Source organism: Agelaius phoeniceus, chromosome 10 (genome assembly GCF_051311805.1).
Source record: "Agelaius phoeniceus isolate bAgePho1 chromosome 10, bAgePho1.hap1, whole genome shotgun sequence".
Lineage (NCBI taxonomy): Eukaryota > Metazoa > Chordata > Aves > Passeriformes > Icteridae > Agelaius > Agelaius phoeniceus.
In genome coordinates this window covers 2,938,946-2,959,987 of record NC_135274.1, presented here as the reverse complement: position 1 = coordinate 2,959,987, position 21,042 = coordinate 2,938,946, and the positions used below count along the sequence as shown (strand labels likewise).

Sequence of the window (21,042 nt, the reverse complement as noted above, 5' to 3'; positions counted from 1 at the left end):
CACTGAACATGTTTTCATGTGCACTGCTGAGAGCTTGCAGGAGGTGGAGGCTGTGGTACAATCCCAGCTCCCCCTCGGCTGCAGCTTCACATCACTGCTTCCCCAGGCATGGACGGCTCCAAGGGCTCCAGGGGCAGCCCAGCACAGCCTGGGAGCTCACCAAGGCAGTGGGGCCAGGCACTTTGCAGGTGCATGGCAGGGGACAGGAGCCAGCCATGGTGACTGGGGCTGCTGGCACTGTACCCTGACTGGCAGTGCCACCACAACCAGGAACACCCCAGCAAAATCTGGACTGAGGCATCAAACCCTTTCTAACGAGGGGTGAGGCTCTTACCCTGCAGTTCAACATCTTACAGAGGCAGCAACTGGCTTCACTGCCAGAAGATGGCATTTGTGTTTAACTTATAAATTACTCTGTGTGTGGTGACAACTGCCCTGTTCCCAACTCCTGCTCTGCACAGAGACACGGTGCAGGGAGGGCTGGGAGGAAGGGCCCACCTTTCTGGCATGAATGACCATTCTGAAGTCAGCTGCAGGCAGGCAGCCAAAAAACATCCACAGCCTCAGAGAGAGGGAGCTCAGGTGCAGCCCCAGTGGAGCAAAAGTGACAAGAAAGGTGCCCTGAGATGGTGTCACCTGGGTAACACACCTGGATCAGTGCTGGGATGAGCTGCAGGCACTGGTAAACCAATAACTCCCACCAGGCTTGTCTGGGGGATCCCAGAGCCATCTGATGGGCTACTGCCACCCACACAGATCAGTGAGGGTTCATGGCACAGCAAGTGTGATGCCAAGTGAAATCAAGATCATGGTTTTGGTATGAACTGGAGTGTGCCCATAAAGCACCACCCAGGGATTCTGCAAGGGCCCAAGAAAGCTCACTGCTGAGTGCAGGCAGAGGGGTGAGCCTCTGCCAGAGGAAGGCAGGGCAGCAGCTCTTTCCCACAGTGTGGGGCATTGACTTGTGCCTGTCCCACAGGGGAATCCATGGCAGTGATTGCAGAGAGGCTCCTTGCCTGAATGCCCCCATCATGGCCTGGCAATAAGGGGTGTGCCATGGAAATGCTAAGTTGGGCAAGAGTCACTGCCAGGGAAGGTCCAATATCCCTGGAAAGAGTGGCTGTGGAGGAATCCAGGAGCTCTCCCCATGCTGCTGGGGTGGGCAGCATCAGGGGTCTCCTGTTGAGCTTTCTCCTTTCCAGCCTGAACCGAGGCTCCTGGGGCCCTGCAGCAGCCATGCCCTGAGCACAGGAAGCAAGGGGGCAGCTGAATCAGCCTTCATGTGCTGGGTAACAGGAGGGGACAGCATGCTCTTGTGCTTATGTGAGAGAGCCAACTCCTTTGGCTCCAGAGCCAACTTCTCACTGACAGGCTGCTGTTGACACAAGTGATGGCAGGTGTGTGGCAGGTCCAGTTTTCCTCCCTCCATGGTCAAATAAAAGCTCATCCCTGTACCTCACTTCTCATTCCTGAATGGGTGGCATTGCACTTCACACCAGTCTGTGCTCAGCTGCTGCAACAGTTCAGGTTCATTTTTGTGTCAGCAGCAAATATCAGTCAAATGCTCCTGTTTGGCCTGAAAGCAAAGGGTTGAAGCAGCTCAGCCTCCAGGAAGCAGCTGGCACCTGTGACCAGCCCTGCAGCATTGCCCACACTGGCCAAGGTGACCTTCACCTGGCTGGGCTTGGCCCATCCCCACCCATCCTGTGCAGTTCAAACCCACGGCAGCACACTCAGGTGCAAGATGCTCTCTGCCCTGGCAGCACACCAGCAATTCTACTGGAGTCCAGAAAGATTAGCACTATGCTATCTGGCCAGCCTAGTAAATCATTTTCTGGGCACTCAAAAGACGCTTTTGTTGTAGGAAAGGGGCACCGAGATGCTCAGGAAAATCACAGAATCAATCACAGAATATGCTGAGTTGGAAGGGCCAAGCCCACAAGGATCATGGAGTCCAAGTCCTGGTGCTGCACAGAACATCCCCAAGAGTCTCATCATGTGCCCAAGAGTACTGTTCAAACACTCCCTGAGCTCTCTCGGGCTTGGTGCTGTGCCCACTGCCCCGAGGAGCCTGTTCCAGTGCCCAACTGGATCTTCTCTGGGTGAAGAACCTTTTTCTAATATCCAGCCTAAACCCACCCTGACACAACTTCAGCATTGCATCATTGCACCAACAGCACCGCCCGCAGCAGCAGCAGCAGCAGCAGCAGCAGCATTCCCGTGCAGAACACGGCCGGTAAGCGGCTGCTCTGGGGTAGCGACTGTACAAATCCACTGCTTTTACAAGTGAGCCGTGGCTCCGAAAGTGCTTTCAGCTTTCCAAGCGCAGCTCTGGGGATGCGGCCGGCACTAGGACCTGCCTGGAGCCTCTAGGCGGCCGCCGGCAGGGAGGGATAAATATAGCAGGGTAGGGTTAGCGCAACGCACCAGCAGAGCGCGGGTGGCCGCGCCGGCACCGGGAGCCCCGCGCCGCCGCCGGGGCCGGTGGGTGCCCCGTGCCCGCCGATGCTGCAGCTCTGCCCGGTCACGGCCTCGCTGCTGCTGGGCACGGCCAGGGCAGCGTGCGACGAGGAGCTGCTGGCGCGGGAGGGGGTCACCTTCTGCGTCAATGTCACCCGGCTGCAGCCCTTCCCCGCGCTGCGGGCCGTCCGCGGCATCCGCGTGCCCGTGTTCGATGACCCGGCCGAGGACCTGGCCCGGTACTTCGAGCCCTGCGGCGCCGCCATCGAGGAGGCCGTGCGGGCCGGGGGCCGCTGCCTGGTGTACTGCAAGAACGGCCGCAGCCGCTCCGCTGCCATCTGCACCGCTTATCTCATGAGGCACCGGCAGCTCCCGCTCAAGGACGCCTTTGAGGTAATGTGCTGACGTCCAGATTCGTATTTACAGCTCTTTTGGGGAAGAAACGAAATGCTTCTTATGAGTAATGATGATTTCTTGTAGAATTATTTTGGTGCTTCCTCCTGCAGTTATACAGCGATTCAACATTTCAATAAACGATCCCCTGTAAGTTTTTTCATGCCCAGCTTGGTCTAGTAAGTTTTCAGTGTGAGGTCTCTACAGGTAGCAAACATACCAAGCCGGTTGCTTAGTGAGCATTTTCTCTATCATTTGCACAGTCACGGTAAGTGAAGACAGAGACAAAGTAAGTGGGTGCAGGAATTGTTATGCAGGGTTTGCTCCTGTGTGACAGCTCCTCACAGCAAGGAACATCCAGCCAGGCCTGCAGAGAGCCCAGGACCTGCCAGCTCTCAGCCACAGCTATTGTTGCTATAAGCAATGATGTGTCAGCTTTCCTAGGAAACCCATCCAATACAAACTACTTGTGCTCTGTGGGTTTTGTCTTCACCCATTTGTCAGGGGTATCACTTTAGATACTCAATTTGCTTAATTTGGACTGAGGTGTGCAGAGTGACCAAGTTTCACACTATCACCTTAAACATGAGCAGTGTCACTGCACTTGGTGGGAGACTTTCCCATTTCCAGCAGATCAACAGCTCTGTCTGGTGTCTGGCCATGAATCCATTCTGGAACCAGGCCCACCTGGCAGTTCCCAGCAAGCACACAGTGAAGTCAGCTCACCAAAATAGCTGTTTGTTACTCTGTAGCCAAATCAAAACCAAAGTAAAGCTTCTCTAAATTTTAAGTTCAAAATTCATTTGCATGACTCCCACAAATGCAGGATACCTTGCCTCTACTGTGTCTCTCCTGTTCTCTAGGCTGTGAAAGCTGCCAGACCCGTAGCAGAGCCAAATGCAGGATTTTGGTCCCAGCTGCAGAGATATGAAGAAGAATTGCAGATACCAAAGCACTCTGCTCCTCCGAGCGAAGGACTTAAAAATAGCAATGTGTGAAGATCCTTTAAAGAAAGTGAAGTGACTTGCTACAGAGTTAAAAAAAAGGAAAAAATCACTTCCTAAATCACCTGTACATAAAACATTTTACCCCCATAACTGAGATGATGGTTCATTAAATTCCTTCCGAGCATTTCTGTTGGTAATGCATGGAAAGAGGGCAGATAAGCAGGGAATAAGAGCAGAAACAGAAAATGGTTGGAAGGACTGTAAACAAACAGCGAAAGGCCTGGAATCTTCACCAGTTATTTCCCCCTGAATGACACTGAGTATGGATACGATGTATGAACAAAGGAAGGAGTTACCACACAGGGATTTTATTCCTGGTTTTTAATTAAACTTCCCAGTGATGCCAGACCAAGGAAGTTCTGAATTTCTCTCTCACCTACTGGATCATTATTCATGTTAATGAGCTGACACAGCCTTTGGTGGGAAACTGACAGTGGTTGATGCTTTGTCTCTGCAATTTCCTTATGTTCAACTAGAACAAAGCACCTTCAAAATTACCTAAAAATCCAGAGGACAGAATATACAGGTGATGGTAAGGAGTTCTGCTCCCATCATGCAGGCTAAGTGCCTTTTCAGCTTTTGAAATTGTTCTCTAAAACACCAAAGGAATTATTTCAAGAACTGCAGATGATAGTGCAGGGAAGAAGATGACACTGGCAATCTAGCAGCAATCACCACTCCTTTTAGCTTTACTTACTCAGTCTAACAGGGCCCAGTTCATGCCTTAATGTGTCAGTGTACAAGTCAGCTGTTCCTGCATGCAAGCAGCATGGCTAAATCATTTCTGCTGAGGCTGCTCACAGGTTGCCCTCTGAAATGATCTATTGGGCATGAAACTTCAGAACACGGGGCAGATCAGAATGCTATGTGTTTATCATCAGCCATTCAAAACAGAGTTTTGTCAAACTGTATGGACACATTGTCATTTAAAAGGGACAAGTTATGGAACCCAAGAACCTGCAGGGTGAAATTCCATTCCACCTTGCTGAAAGCATAAGTAAGAAGTAAAGTTAGCTCACTGCCATCTGCCTAAGTGCTCACACAAGGCAAACATATGCTCCCAGCAGTGGAGTCGTTCAAGGCAGGAATTCTAATGATGGAACAATGACAGAAAATCAAACCACTGGGGAATTACATGAATTAGACAATTCAGATGCAGTACAAGTTCCCAAAGTTAAAGACTGCTCAAAGTTAAAGTAGTGTTATTTTTAAAGCTAAAACCATAGAAATAAAAATAAAAATCTCAGGCTATCATTTTCTTAGTTACCACAAGGCATTTCCACACCAGATGCTTTCTCCACTCCCAGCTGTGTTTTGTTCACTCTGTATTGTTTATCTTCTGTATCTGCATTACAGCCAACAAGAAATTTGTTGCACATCTGCAGATTTGAAGGTAATTCAAGCAGATTTTCTAGAAACATTTTTGTAGCTTTTATAAACCTTGACTATCATATATAATAAGAATTTCAGTATAGCATAAGATCCTTCTTAGAGAATTCCACTTGTCAAAAAATCTGTTTGTCTGTGGAACAAAGTTTATTTCTTGTCAAAAGCTTAAGCTGCTGAACAAAAGAAGGAAGCTAAACATTAATGAAAACAAAACACATTTCTAACTGTGAGGCATATGAACTTGCAGTCAGATACAGCTATCAGTTCCACATGTTTGAGTCAGCTGAAATAGGAACCATTGCTCTCCAGTGTCAGCATATACTGCCCTATGGTTAAATTTTACCAGGCTTCTCAGCATGCAGAAAACCTTCATGCCACAGGATTTCACATCACAGCATCTTCTGTAGAAAGCTATTTCCATCTGAAAACCATTGCTATTTACATTGAAAGCCAGACCTCCTCCTGGTACTGCTCCAAACTAAGGCATAGGATTGCAACTTGGAACCAGAATAAAGAAGTAGTTCACTTCTTTATTGGAGTCCATAAGTCACTAACACTACAGGTGCTGCAGGATGGAAGCTCAGACATACTCCTTGTTGCTTATGACTGTCTCAGAGTTCCTGGGGTACATGTGTGGCTGAGAAGGTGCCTGGGCTGCTGAATATGCATACTTCTTGGGACTGTAAAGCAAGGAAAAAACATACAAAATAATAGGTATCAGACACATGCCCATGGTTCAGATACTTAGAAGTTACTCAGCTTTGGATCCAACCCACCCATAGCACATTCTTCACAACAGGGCAGAAATTAGAGGCCTCCTGCTCTCATTGTTCTGGTAGCTAAGGGGGAATGGATGGGGTCCCTGATGGCCTGCACAGCATCTCTCACACCTCAGCCACACTCTGGGTTCCTAACTCCCATGTGCTCTTCCTCCAGGCATTCAGCCAAGGCCCTAAAGCAGAAGCCCTCAGCACCTTTATAGAAGCTGTAGGTTTTAATACAGAATCAAGATGACAAAGGAAGAAAACAGTGGTACCTTCACCCTATCCCTTCAGCTGTCATTCATCATGTTGAACTTCTTCATAGATCAGTTTTACCTGATTTTCAGGACATTTCAGGGCATTTGGTACTTTGTAACAAAGTAAGGTGAGCAAGATCTAAAGTCCAATGTGGCTGATGAAAGATTACCATAAAATTGAAATGGTTTCAGATTAGGCAATAGAGTACCAAAGGAACACTCACTTACTACATTTTGATATAATTTTCCTAAGATTAAATAGACCAACAGTGAATATGCTTCTTCCTTGCATATTATAACCCTGTCAAGCTCAGCTAGTACAACCTCCAAGCTATTTTAGTTCTGGTAGACATGGACCTCTGCTATTTCTGCCTCTTTCATCCCTCTCCTTCAAAAAGAGGCCTTCTGTATGTGTCAAAATTTAAGACTGAAACAAGAAAGGAGGGAAGGTTAAATATTGAGGCCAGAAATCTCACCTTTCCTGATTTGATGTGCAACAAGACACTTCTATAAAGAACAAGAAAAGAGCCATGTTTCTAGTGATCAATTCCATGTGCTTTGGGAAATGCCTTTACACTTTCTGCTGACTGAACAGTGTTTGAATATTTTACTCACAGTGAGTACTGCAGAGAACCTGGATCATAATTCATTATGGGGTTTTATATACATTTCTTCTGGTGACAGTTTGCTCTTTCACTGCATATTTTCACCATCAGCAGTGCCCAGAATTACCAAATACAAGTTAAAGGTGACTGCTGATGATGATGCATCAAGCACCCTGTCTGGGAGGCACAAGTGTTTGGTACAGCATCCCCTGCCATCAGCAGTCTGTGACATGCCATAGCACTGGCTGTAATTTATACATATTTATACCAGGGGGTGAGAGAGAGACAGAACAGTGCACAGGTACAAAGTGGTGTGTGATTGACACTATACTTCAACTGGCAAATCCAAGATTACCTGTAATTCTGTTTTTCCTTCCCTCTGCAGGAACAGGTCAGTAGGATCCCACCAAGTATATAAAGGATAGATCCAGTCCAGCCTAAGTACAGACCTTCTCCTAGTTCATACCTGAAACATGAAAGAATTTATGGAAACAACTTATAACAGGATCACAAAACCATGCAAACAAATTCTAATTTGTGTAGAAATCAACTAACTAAAAGCCACTTGAACAGTTAACAGAGAACAGATCTGGCTTTGTGTCTGCTCAGTAAAACTCTTATTTGTATAGAGCTGATCTGCCAAATTACTAACAGTACAGAGAGTACTAAGCAACATAAAGATAAGTAGCAATAAATAATTTAACAATATTTAACAAATTATTGATAATAAATACTAATGACAATCTTCTGTGCAATCCACAACACTCATTTTGCCCTTTAATTGGCTGTGTCACTGAAAGGATTTTGTGCAACTGAATAATTCAGATCTTACACTCTATATGCTGAGAGAAGGCTGACATCAGTTTTCTATGGACACAACACTAGGTAACTTAGAAGTGGCTGGTTGAATAGGGCTAGTTTTCAAACTTAGATACCCTAAAGGATATTCAGCACCCTCTGTGGTTGTATGGCTGAAAGGCATTTATGAATGTTCCAGGCTGAAAAAGAATAGTTCCCTATTTTACTGTACAAAACTATATCTTTCAGGAAACCCCCTAGTCCAGTCCAAGAAATTAATTGATAATGAATTTGTCCCAAAGACTAGACACAACTGAGTCTGGAACAGTTTGGCAGGAGTTTCATAAAAAGAGGAAAACAAATTTTCATGATCAGACAAAAACTATATTCACAATCCACCTGTACATCTCTGGTCTGAGATACCCAATATAAGGGCAAAAAAAGTGTCCTGGACTGCATTGAAGGTACCATGGAACCAGAGATTTGTCTTTTCTTTCCACTTGGAAAGACAATTATTGAAAAGTGGCAAAGGTTCTGACTCTGGAGTTCATTGCTAACAGGATGCATTCAGAGGTTTACACAGGTTCACAGCTCTCTGCGTCTCATTGCACGTGGGAGCCACAAGGTTTCCACTGCTTTAGGTACTTCCAAACATGGAACAAGCAGAGAGTCATTATCAAACAAACCCAGGAGTAAAAATTGCACATTGCCCAGTGCCTGCAATCATTTCTGCTCACCAGTCACCTACAGACAAGAATGCTGTAGATGTCATACCAAAGCAAAGTATATAGGAGACATCTGCAGGAGAACTTAGTTTGCCTTCAGAACTGTAGGAGAAACTCCTCTAAGAATTAGCAGACATCAACTTCACAAATTTGCTGAAGTCAGACCAAAAAAATGCAATCTGAAAAACCAGATTTGCCAGACTGTTAAGAGTGAGGATCAACACTGGCATGCAAGTGAATTTAAAATTGTCCCACAGGTTGCATGTTCAGCTTTACCAATGATCAAACTTAATTCATCAGTGAATCAATAGCTTAAACATGAAGTTGAGATATGAAAAAAAAATTTCTTTAGCTACTGAATGTAAACCATCTGGTGACTGATTAACAGGCACTGATGATGAGCCCCAAAGCTATGGCAAACACACCAACTATCCGACTAACCGAAATTCCTTATCAACGTTGTTTCAGCTCTCTAATCCATTTATTACCCTTCATATAGTTCTCTCAAGGGGATATAAAGCAACAAAGGTAACTGCACAAATACAATTTATTTCTAAGCACTTCATTGAAAACACAGGGAAAACTGACAAACAACAAAAGCAACTGCTTAAAGTACTTTGATTTATCACAAAGCACTTCACCTCTGACTTCCCTGAACTGATTCCTGGGTGGGAACTTTACAAAACACTTCAAATATGAGCCTAGCAACTAACAATTTATAGTTTACTGATCTATGATTTATATACTTGGTAGAAGTATATTATAGATGTCTCATATTCCACAGACAAAGTTTTCCTCTCCTTTTCCCCCTCTCTGAAGGAGAGGCACAGTCACCTCTACCCTTGTTCCTCATTCCTAAACAGGGCACCTAGATAAGGTGCCATAAGCTGCCATTTGGTTTTGACAACTTTTATATCAGACAAAGAGCAAGGGCTTTTATACCTCAAAACTTGTTTGCATGCAACTGCATAGCTAATAATCCTACAGATTTTGCCTGTTTTAACTCGTAAGGCAAACAAATGTTGAGCTGTTAATATATAGACATGTATAAGACAGGCAGCAGATTTCTCTGCACATCTCTAGTACAAAGCTCGAGCTGCTTTGCAGGTGATTTTCCCTTGCAGGTACATCTGAGGTACTTTATTCTAGTCAGAACTTGAGTTTTGTACCTATTTTGGTCTAAATGCCAAGGCAGATTAAGAATTTTTACCTTTTCTTCTTCATAACATTGAGATACACACTTAATTGAGTCTGTGAAGAAAATGCAAACACAGTACAAAACCCCCTCAGTTGTGGGGTTGGTATTCCTCTCACATTCACTAACTCTTCCAGGAAGACCTCTCCTCCCTCTCCACCAATATCTCTGAGGTGAAAAGATTCCCTGAATACATTTTTTCCTTCCTGTAGGACTGGATAATGGGATCCATCCAGGTTCTGAAACTCTGGAGCAGTTGAGGTTAGTGCAGCTGTCCAACACACGAAGGAGTTTGGTATGACAGACACATTCACTTACTTGGTTCCAGCGTACAGTTGGTCAAAAAACTGAGCAGTAACCATTGCAGCATACCAAGAAATAGCCACCATGGAGCAGAGGCCTACCAGAAAAAGTTTAAAAAGCACACAGGTGAATGATTCCTTTAATGGCTGTCACAGATTTAAACTAAGAATAAGTTTATTTCATTTAGTCTGGCTGTGAAAGTCATACAAAGTACCAATAGTGCTCTCATTTCAGTTTCAATATTACCTCCTAAAACAAAAAGAAATCCTCCTGTGACAGTAAACTTCATTTTTCCATCTTCATCACTCAAGCCAATGTTTGTGCACTTCATACCAAGCAGTGTGAGTACTGCAGCTAAGAATCCCAAAAGGATGGAAATAATCATCAGGGCACGGCATGCCTGAATGTGAGCTGAAGCAGAAAAAGAGAAAACAAATCAGGATCTATACAGAAATTACATTAATCTTGTGCTGAAAGAAATAAAAGTGATTAGAGGAAGTGAAATTAACAGGTACAGTAATGAGTGAATCTTGTCCAACTTTGTCACATGGCTCAGAGAAGCCTCCAAATCCAAGTGTGTTTAGCCTTCAAGTCAAACAGATTTGGGAGTTGAACTATGCCTACACTTTACAAGCTCAGTAAATCTTGTGTCTTTAGTAAATCCTGAAGAACTACAGCAAGCCACTCATCCCTTACATTGCTGTGGAAATGCCCAGTGGTACACATGGTCACTTGCAGGAGCAGGAAGAAGTCCCCTACTCACAAGTGCTTCTGAATTCCTGCCACGTGCACAGCTGAGTGCACAGGACACATCTGAAATCCAGGTGATAGTCAAGGTGTGCAAGGCTCTGGCACTACTGAGGAACTGGAGAAAGGTGCCAGCTTTGCTGCTTCCAGGGAGAGATGGGAAAGAATGGAGCTCAAGTTAGCAGTGCACTTCAAACTCAGTGTAAGAAACAGGGGTGAGTGTGTCTGAGAGCTGCAGAACTCCTCCCTGGGACATTCTCCTGTGCAGAGGTTACAGCTGCTGTGGGCACGTCAGGGAGTCTGGTATGCTGGAATTCTGTGTTCTGTAAGCTCCTGGTCTTCACATCTAGGTATCAATTGCACAAAAACCAGGACTAGATTATTAATCACCTAAGAAAGAAGGTCACATGGGGACTTTGGAGTCTTTTACCATGGCAGCCTGCATTTGGCAGGCTCCAGGTCGAGTGGCATTTCGGCACCTTTGTTGTGAGATAAACACGTCACAACCTGGCAGGGTCACAACTGCTCACTTTGCTAACTGGATTAAGTTCTCTTCCAACCTCAATGATTTTATGACTCTACAGTTTTAATCCTACGTCAAAAGGGTGAGACCTGATTCCAACTGGACACTCACATCATTGATGCCAGCATTCAAGCTCTTGCTCCCTGACCACCTCCACATCCTCCACAACAACCTGCTGGGCTAGTTCTGTCTGTCTCCAGACAACAAAAATCAGACAGAGGGACAGAAGGCAAAGTGATTCTTACACTCCAACTCAGCCTACTGTGGCTTAAGAGTATTGGTCCTACCAGCTTAAGAGTTACCAAAGGTAGCAATAAGCACCCATGGGATAAATATATAGAATTAAAGGCTAAAATCATTGGAGGAGTTAATGCTTTGTTAAGCACTAATTTTAAATTTTCCAAGACAGTAATAAAAGTGGAAAGACCCCTCAAAATACCACTAACAGTTCAAGGCTTTTGCCTGCAGAAGATACTGTTAAGTACTCAGCAATGCTGCTTTCAGGTTTGGGATCTTTCACCATGCCAATCACCCAGCAGGGTCCAACAACTCACATTTCAGCTCCTGAGGACTCCTGCAGTGTTAGATGGGATTCCCCATATCTTTCCAGGACACACAAGCATAGCCTTGCTTGCAATCCAATGGGAAAGGGATTTCATACAACTGTACCACAATACCATAACCTCAGCAGCCTTAACTGAGGGACTGTAGTTCACAATTCAGAAAATTCAAATTTTTATTTTAAACTTAGCTTATTTAACAAGATATAAAGTCAGTGCATTTTATTAGTCCACACCAATTGTAAGAAATTATCCCCAAATCCTGTCATTGGAAAAAACACCTATGGAACTTTAAAAAGAAGGGGAAGAAAAAAAAAAAAAAGGGAGTTTACAATGCTTTGGCAATTAGTTATATCAAATGTTTGACTTAGTTGTGACTAGACAGACAGTGCTAGCCATATGGACTAGCCAGTTGTGGTTTCAATCTTGTTCAATATTGCATTTAAAAAGCTCCTCACTTCAAATATTTGTCATTTAGACAAATGGTATAGTGAACTCAAAAGCACTAAATTGGTTTAAAAGAACCAAGTCTGTCTTTTCCCATACATAAAGCAAAATCCAGAACTATTTCATATAGCTCAGTTGCCAGTAAGGAAACTTTCAAGGAAAATCTTCATTGACCTTCTGATAAGAGGTAATGAAGACACTTGTTTTTCCTTTTTGCCCTCCCTTTAGTCCCTGACATCCTGGCAGCAGTTTCAGTTAAGTTTCTAAACAGGAATTTGAAACACACCTAAACTGACCATGGTAATTTTTAATCTGCCTCGGTTCATGTCTGCAAGCACTAGGGCTGTTTCTCAGAGGTCCCACTGGCTGCTGAGCCCTTGGTGCCAAACCCATTTTCTTCCTCTTTCCTGCTTTGCCCCGCTGTCCTTTCAACTGTTACTGCCACCCAGTGTCCTCTGACTTCTCTTTTTCAGCTTGCCTTTCTAAAAATGTTTTATCTTCACAGTTTTGCAAGTTTCCCCTTCTGCTTCCCTCTGCCTTTACCCCTCAACTATACTGCAGGACTGATCTCCTCTTCAACAGAGCAAAGCTAATCTTCACAAATTCACTTCAGAGCCTGTGCCAGTCATTTACTTTCTGCCCCCAGTTTTCTCCTTCCTGCTGACTCTGTGTTGTTACCTGCAGCTCTCAGGAGCCCTGCTGTTGCTTGCCTTGTGTTCTGTTTGCTTTAACATTCGTGGTGCTCTTTTCTGACCCCCACCAGGTTCTTTCAAACCCACTTTTTCTCCAGATGCTGATGTCCTGCAGGCCCATGGCCCAAATCTGCAGATTCTGACCCCATGTAAACACATCAATGACAAGATGCTGCCTGGAGTCAGTGGCAGCAAGCTACAAACCAGCCCTTGGAGTGGTTTTTACAAGAATAAATAAAATCACAGAATCATTAAAGCTGGCAAAGATCTCTCAGATCATCAAGTCCAGCTACTAACCCAGCAGTGCTGGTGCACACTGACATAGGGGATTTGCAGAGGCCAATGTCTCATGGAATGATCCTGCTCTTACTGAGGCTAAAATGCTTAAATAGGGTTATGTTCCTCTTCATACACACACACACACACACACACACACACATGCACACTCTCTAAAAGCAATTGTTAGAGAAGACTGAAAGATGAAAAGAACAGATTATTCCCTAAATACTGAACACAGTTTCAGAGAATTGCTATGCAAGTGTTAGAGCTGGTCAACAACAAGCCTTTACTTCAGATTGAGAGAGAAGGTGAATTTAACACCTCATTCCCACTAATCCTATATTACACATTCTTCAGATTAGGAGTATCCTCCTGCCTATTTAGTTTAGCCACCTCCTAGGGCAGATTCAGCAAGAAGGAAGGCATTATTTTTATTCCAAATAAGTTTCTACATACTGAATTATTCAGGATTAATAAAAAAATAGCTTTACTGTCTATAAACATGCTTTATTATCCACAGAATATCACCTAGTTGGGCATTTGAGGACAACAACAATTATGATGAAGACTGATACAGAGGACAGGGGCCAGCAGATCTGAATTTCTTGATATTTAAAACCACATCCAAATAGACTTTAGTTACTGTCAGTTAACTAAACTGACAGTAGTAGGCATTAGTTGACAAGCCTAAAGATATATTAATTTATAGCATATATTCCTTCTATAACTTAGAATATAATACGTATAACATATTATCATGTATTTCTTGGATTATCTACAATTTTCAGTCTCAACTCACAAAAAACCACTACCACTTCTCAGCTAAAACCAGTATTTCCTCTTACATGAAAAACTCCAGCCACAGTACATTAGCTATGAAGTATTGCAAAATAAGGTCTATACAATAATTCCAAATAAATAAATAGTTTACAAATGTCTCCTACTAAGACATCCCATGAGATGCTAGAGAAGAGATTACAACCCACTTTAAATGCTTGTTAAATGCTTGATCAACCAACTTCATTTGCCTTAGTTTACAGCCTTTCCTTGACACATTCTGCTGCTTGAGAGATTTTTATTACTTCAGCCCACAAAGTCCTTCTTGGCCAGTTATTTTCCAGTATTACCAGATTATTAAAACAAAAGCCTTACTACTTTTTGCCAATAAGTTTTTAAGCAATATAAACAAGGGGGCACAAAGTCACCTACCAGGCAGTGCAAGCATAGAGTCAAAATCCCTGCAGTTGGACACTCCAGTGCTGTCTGTTGCACAGCTCTTCCACAGGTTTTCAAACAACGTAGATGTTGTGATCACAGAACCATGGATACTGGAGACTTTCCAGTAATTATTTGGCAAAGTAGCTCCAATAACTGCCAACCCACCCAAGCACAAAATAAAACCAACAATTTCCAAGGTAGCAGTCATATTGTGAGTAGTAACAGTTAAGTATCCTTATAATTAGATTACAATCAAGTGAAGCCTTTCAGAAGCCTCCTTGCTGTTTTATCTCTGGGTTTCGCTCCAAAATGAGTCTACCTTTGCTCTTTGCTCTTTCCCCATAGATAAGACTTACTGGGCATGACAATAAGAAGTGGGAGCAGTTCATGATAAAGATATAAGCGTGTAAAAAAAGTGACCACATTAATTCTTTCTCTAATAGGAAGTGAAAAATGAGCCTTTTCTTTCTCTCAGCCTAGAAACTCCAGTCAGTATTTCTACAAAATACCTTGTAAGAGTGATAATATAGGCAAATATTTTATTGCTGTCTCTTTTCTGAAGTCAACTAGATTCTACACTAGATTAAGATTGCTTGTAATTTTATTTTTGCTGTCAGATCAAAAAGCTTTTGTGTAATACTCTCTTGAGGATTCAAACAAAAAACAGCTTGAGAACAGAATCTTTATAATTCTGCTAGAAAATTTAGCAGTTTTTGGAGTTATGGTCATAAGTAATCCACAACAACTGTACTGCCAGCTTCTTTCAGGAAGGTGAAGTTTATGGATTAGTGGTTTCTATTAATATTTTACTGTCTATTGATCTACAGCTAAACACATTCAGTCTTAAAAACCGTCCTGCTTACTCTGTACAATTGTACAATGTATTAAAATTGCAACAAAGTGCAATTGTGTGCCATGGAATTGAAACATAAGGAAATGAAGGAGCTAGTGTGACAGACCTGTATCAAAAGGAATCAAATTATGAAGAAAAACAGCTATGAGAAAAATAATACAAATCAGCAAATTGCATCTGTTTGTTAGAATACCTTAGCATTAAAAAAAAAGCTATTCTAGGCAAAGCATATGTTAAATTCAGTTTAGTTGCTTCTGCTCTTGGCTAGATAGAATTGTAGCCTCAATTCACATCACCCACTCATGTTAATACTTTAAAGGACTTGTGGATCCAAACGTGGTTAACCATCTTTTGCAGTGATAACCTGCCCTTATCTCCAGGAAATGGAGTCAGAGTTTCTTCATAAAATAATTCTGCTATGATGCAACATGGTAACAGTTCCACAGCATTTATGTAAACACTACCAGAAGGATTAGCCTTTGAGAGAGCCCCAATTTGTCTCTAACAGGTATTTGTTGTTTTTCATCAAAATTCACTGTCACTTTGAGCTGATGCTGTGGGCTGGGAGGTTCAGCTGCCAAGGGGTATTACAGTGCCACTATGACATTTTGGTTCCCACAGCAGTCAAGAGGATCATTGCCACTGATTTAAACAAGCCCAGATTTGGCAGTGGGATCCTGTGCAATCTTTTAAGGAAACCAGATAGAGTGTGGTAAGAATTGATCTCAGGTGACTGTTACAGAATTCCCTCCTTCTGCTTAGTCACTGCAACTTGAAAAATGATGGCATAGTGAAATGAACACACTGTACCAGTACCCTGGAGTATCTGCATTTCATTAAAAGCCCTTCAAAAAGTTTCCAGCTCATTTCCTCCTCTCCTGGTGCTATGCTGGTGATCTCAACAATCACTTCTGCTGACAGCCCTTTCAAAGGTGAGATAGTTGGGACCTTGAATCAAGTGTCCACAGCTGTTATACTGATGCCAAGGATAGAAATTAAAAATGAAGAGTATAATTTTTAAACAATCTCTTCCTGGTTAAGAAATATATTTCAACAGGCAGTCATAAAGCACACATATAAACAGAAAAGATTAAACTGCAGACCTGAAGTGCATGAGTTTCCTATACAGAACCAGACATTTTAATAATTCCCTTCAGGAAATCACTCTCCAATGTGTTAAAGACCATAAGGATATTCTTCAGTATATTTTGTAAACTGTGGCTTGTCAGGCAATGGGCATAACAGCCAGTACTGCTCTGCAGGAGGCTCTGCACCAGCAGGGCTTCAGAGCTGGTGTTGACAGCTTCACATCAGCACCTTCCACAGCTTGGGAGCTCTCCTTTGGGATTGCTCTAAGCCAGTCACTTGAACCAAATGCTGTCATTGCTGGCCCCATCTCATCACTCTGATTTCCAGAAACTTAAGGCATCCTGGTACCCACAGAGAGGAGGTCCTGGAGAGGAGCTGAACAGGCACCAGGTGAAAAGCTGACATTGCCTCTGATGCAATGAGCAATGGTTTTAAAATCCTTGGAAGCATGTGATTAGCCTCCTTTTGAGCCTACAAACTCTGGCCTCATTATGAGATGCTGATACTTGTTCTTAAACTGGCCTCCTCATGATGAAGGCAGATGAGGCCACCAACGTGAGGGCCCTGCAGAAGAACCATGAACATACTGCATCTTGAAAGTTAAATTCTCACCCTTTAGAGATCTGCCTTACAGTTAGGGAGCTCTGACTCCAAGGAAGTCCACATCTGTGTCAAGAAAAACAAAGTTCATGGTCTGTGACACGTGGTGTTTTTAAGGTTTAAGCTCTGCATGTTCAGAATAAAACTGCTGGAAGAGTCCAGACAAATAGCAATGACAGCAATCAGGAACCTATAAAGCAAGGAAGACTTGAAGAAATGATATTAACAGCACTCATAAAGTGACTGCACAAAACTGAAAGTTGTAAAACAATAAATGCAAGGTACTTTTCAAGACAGAAAGCTTAACAAAATACTATTTCCAAGAGCTACAGTGTTACTGTTTCTACACTCAGTCTGCTGAGGAAAGAACTTCAATGTCAGTCCTTCCTAGTCCTTTACCATAAAGACAGTGTTTACAGAAAGATACTTTTAAAATCCAGAATGATTCAAGCTAATACCTTCCAGCCCCTACTGAGACATTTCTTCCCTTTCTAGCTGCAGATAAATTACCCTGCTGGCATCGTTGACCCTAGAAAACACAGAAGCATCTATTGCACAGATGTGTTTTAGTCTAAGCTCACCACCTCTGAAATTCCAGAAAAAATACCCAGGTACAAAGGTTTAGCACAAAGTATCAAATCAGTTCTGGAATATCTAATAATTGCTGTCTCACAGCAAATCACAAACAAACACCAGTGCTCATGGAACTATGATCTGCTTGTATTGAAAAACTAGGCTGAATGAAAAGATGCTATTTCTTCCAAAACTATTTTTAAAAAATTCTCAGATTTAGTGTATATCACCCACACCTCTATGTCAATACACCAGAGAGGGCAGCAAAGCCACAGCAGTGAGTGAGCTGAACTGCAGGGTGAAACACTGGTTTCATGGTGGCCCTTTAAACTGGATTTGGCCATACCAGACATACAGCCCATACTGGGCTGTTCTGACACCTTCAGTGCATGGCTGCTCCCTGATATCCCAGCACAAAGATGTAGGGACACAGGTGACATTGTGCCACCACCTAAAGCACACACATGTGCACCCCTGCAATCCTTAGGCTGAATTTTGGCTGCAATGCTTTCTTTGGTATGTCATCATAGCAGAGACAGGTTTTGGCATACAGGGATTTTATCTTGCCCTAACCCTTCTCATTATTTTGTATACACAGGGCAAGCACACCACACTGAGAAACAAAATTGAAAGCTGGAAGTTTTTTAATTCAGTGAGAGACACTGATGGAGAAAAGGCAAATGGAAATAAAGCACAGAAAACTATAAAGCACAGAGAACTGCAGTGCTCTCTGGGACAACTGCACTCTGTGCCCCCCAGCCTGCTAACACCCTGCCCAGAAAGAAGGAACAAAACCCCATGCTTGGATTTGATGAACAAATGCCAAGACCACTGAGTTCACTTACGGTCTGTACTCAGCATGTAGAGGAACCTCTTGCACTGAACTGATCCAACAGCAGTTGCTGCACAGTCCATCCAAAGACCTTCAGAAACCCAGTCTGAAGTAACCAGCTCTGTTGTGGAGTCCAAAACTTTCCAACTGTTGGACATGGTAGTAACAAGTGATGCAGTGAATCCTGCTAAAGCCAGCAGCAATGCACAGATCTGTAGACACGATGATGCCATTGTGACAGAAGTTTTCTTCAAAGATGTTCCCCACAATTTCTGGTATAGGAAACCTGTTAAAAGAGTTCATACCCACACAGTGTATGGCATTACCTTTACACAAGCCTGATCTTTGCAAAAACATGCCTACCTACAACATAATGTATCACACAAGGGAACTGTAGAGACGGAATCTAAATCCCATCGAGTAACTGGAATAATTGAATATTCTATACCTTTTTTTTTTCTTAGGAAAACTTTTATTATTGTTCACATTTACCACAAAATAATGCAAGCAGAGCAAAACCACAGGAGACAACCAAACAATTCTCTAATTTTAATTTACAATGTTTCATCCATTTGTTACTTGTTTGCTAATTCAAAATGCATTTAAAAATGAAAACTATTAAATGCTTTAGTAAATTGTTCATTTCCCAATTACCATATCTACCAATACACATTTAAAGCAAGATAAATTGTGATACTCACGTTTATGGTATGTTTCTAATCCGTTTTCTCAACCTTCCTGCAAGATAGTAGTGTCAGCACTTTGTGAGGACCTGTTTGATCACTCAAACAAAAGTTTTGTACTCTTCAGGACCTTTGTCCCATTCTAAAAATCAAGGACCCAGGGCCAAAGCTCTGTCCAACTGTTATACAAAGATCTGGCATGTTGAAAGGGAAAATTACCGGGAAATAATGTTAATTAGTACCAAATATACTCAGTTTAACCTGGAATATAATTTGCTTTTTCAGGCCCTCTGAGCTGCCCAAGCACCATCAGAATGCAAAGCACTGCAGAAACACTGCTACAACTTCCACTTCTGGTTTACCTGAAATTTTTAATGCATTTGTTTTAGGATGCATCCTAAAGATGAAATATGCAGCTGGACCCCTGTGCAGTGGATGACATCAACAACCCAAAGTGTTTGTGACTGCAGCCATGGCCCAAGGCAGGACAGAGCTCCTGGTCTCATGGCTGAAGGAGACCGGCAGCCTGGGCCAGCTCTGCAGCCATTTACTGCTGCACTTCCTGCTCTCTTTGCCCTCCTCCCTCATCTCCCATCCTGACCCTGGTTCTACCACACAAACCCCATAGGACTGTCCAGATCATACTTTATTCCAACAGCACATCCATCCCCTTTCAGCCCATCCCATGGACACCCTGCCCCACAGGACCTGATTGTACCAGCTGTCACACAGTGCCATGTTTATAAGTTTGAGGTGATGGCACAGCTGATAGCAAATATGCACTGCAACTGTCCAAAGGAGAATGACAATAAACCAAAAAGGAATAAACACACAAAGTCCAGAGCATCTTCCCTCACAAAGTACACATATAGGCTATATGCAAATAAGAGCTGTAATGTGATAAAAACAAACCCCAGGGGTGCAAAAAGGATCACTGTAACAACATTAAAAACAGCACAGCCAAAATGTATGAGGTTTGAACACAGCACAGGAAGGGTTAGCAAAGAAAAATATTGAAGTCACTTAAATAAACAAATTACTCCTGATAAGGTCTTTGGAAGCAAAAATGAGTGGTAAAAGTGTCTAAAATGGAAAGTTAAAAACCTCTTTTACTTCTTTTTTATTTTGTTACATAGAAAAACAGAGAAAGAACATTGATTACAGCACTGGCTTTCATTTATATATATACATTTCTAACATCAGCAATATACATCTTTGAACCTACTAATCACTTCTTAGTTCATGCAAATTCTGAGGCTGACCCATGGCCACCAGCACAATCAGAAAGAGATAAAATGCAAATTTAAATATGGTACTAAACCATTTAGAGCATTTCCTACCACAGCTCACAGAGGTTTTTTCTCGTCAGAGTCTGACCTTGGGGTGAGAAGGCAAAACCTTTTCACTACTAGTTAGGGGAAATAAAAAAAGAAAAAAAAAAGAGGAACAATGTTAATTCATTTCCTACCACTTCCAAAGAATATGACTTTGTAACTTTGCTCCCGAAGTTGTCACAACATCTTAATAAACTGATCAGTCTTATAACTACTTGCAATTATAATATGCAGATCACTCTCATCTTGCTATTAACTTTGCCTTCACATAATGAACTACAAAATAACTTGGGGCACACGGATGCCAAGCTCCCACTAAAGCAGAGTTTCAGTGCTGAGTCAGGTCACCCAAGCCTTATCCAGTCACAACAGAGGAGTCTCCAGAGCTGGAATTTGCACAACACCCTCTGTGGACCGTGTTCCTCTCACCCGTGCAGAACTTTTCCTGCTGCAATATGTGACTGCTGCCATATGTGACTGCTGCCTCTTGTCCTCCACGTGTGCCCTTAGATAAACCTCTGGTTTTTCTGCAGCTGGATTTTGGCAGCTCTGCACTCAGCCTGGTGGCCCAGATGTGTTTGGCATCGTGTAGGTGGCTTTGCTGTCCCATGAGTATGTCCACAGGCAAAACAGGCAACCAGGAAGGGGCACACAATATCTTCAGACTTCAAGCTACTTTCAAAGCAAACACCTCTTTTCTTTTCCCATTTAGTTTCAGG

The 21,042-nt window shown here is 42.9% G+C and overlaps 2 protein-coding genes across 4 annotated transcripts; one reads left to right on the top strand and one right to left on the bottom strand.

Moving 5' to 3' along the window:
* Positions 1–2,158: 2,158 nt before the first annotated feature.
* On the top strand, positions 2,159–20,534 carry DUSP28 (dual specificity phosphatase 28). 2 transcript variants are annotated; one of them, XM_077183632.1, is made up of 2 exons: positions 2,159–2,853; positions 18,073–20,534. In XM_077183632.1, the coding sequence occupies exons 1-2, from the start codon at positions 2,506–2,508 to the stop codon at positions 18,307–18,309; spliced, it is 585 nt and encodes a 194-aa protein (XP_077039747.1). In that variant the 5' UTR covers positions 2,159–2,505; the 3' UTR covers positions 18,310–20,534. The 2 variants fall into 2 exon arrangements, with proteins under 2 accessions (XP_077039747.1, XP_054495564.2); XM_054639589.2 differs by lacking the exon at positions 18,073–20,534 and adding an exon at positions 3,717–4,208 and having other exon boundaries at positions 2,179–2,853.
* Positions 4,619–18,539, bottom strand: LOC129124430 (claudin-15-like). 2 transcript variants are annotated; one of them, XM_054639420.2, is made up of 5 exons: positions 18,320–18,539; positions 10,140–10,304; positions 9,909–9,990; positions 7,228–7,338; positions 4,619–5,929 (listed from the first exon to the last, which is right to left on the bottom strand). In XM_054639420.2, exons 1-5 carry the CDS (start codon positions 18,537–18,539, stop codon positions 5,830–5,832), a joined length of 678 nt encoding a protein of 225 aa, XP_054495395.2. In that variant the 3' UTR covers positions 4,619–5,829. The 2 variants fall into 2 exon arrangements, with proteins under 2 accessions (XP_054495395.2, XP_077039746.1); XM_077183631.1 differs by lacking the exon at positions 18,320–18,539 and adding an exon at positions 14,351–14,666 and having other exon boundaries at positions 4,621–5,929.
* Positions 20,535–21,042: the final 508 nt, after the last annotated feature.

What these genes read in the sequence shown, in the direction of transcription:
- DUSP28 (XM_077183632.1), top strand. Translation starts at nt 2,506, where the DNA reads ATGCTGCAGCTCTGCCCGGTCACGGCCTCGCTGCTGCTGGGCACGGCC. An exon ending in CGCTCAAGGACGCCTTTGAG is followed by an intron (nt 2,854 to 18,072) that starts GTAATGTGCTGA and finishes TTGTATACACAG; the next exon opens with GGCAAGCACACCACACTGAG.
- LOC129124430 (XM_054639420.2), bottom strand. Translation starts at nt 18,539, where the DNA reads ATGGCATCATCGTGTCTACAGATCTGTGCATTGCTGCTGGCTTTAGCA. An exon ending in ATTTCTTTTTGTTTTAGGAG is followed by an intron (nt 9,991 to 10,139) that starts GTAATATTGAAA and finishes TTTTTCTGGTAG; the next exon opens with GCCTCTGCTCCATGGTGGCT. An exon ending in CAACTGTACGCTGGAACCAA is followed by an intron (nt 7,339 to 9,908) that starts GTAAGTGAATGT and finishes TTCATGTTTCAG; the next exon opens with GTATGAACTAGGAGAAGGTC.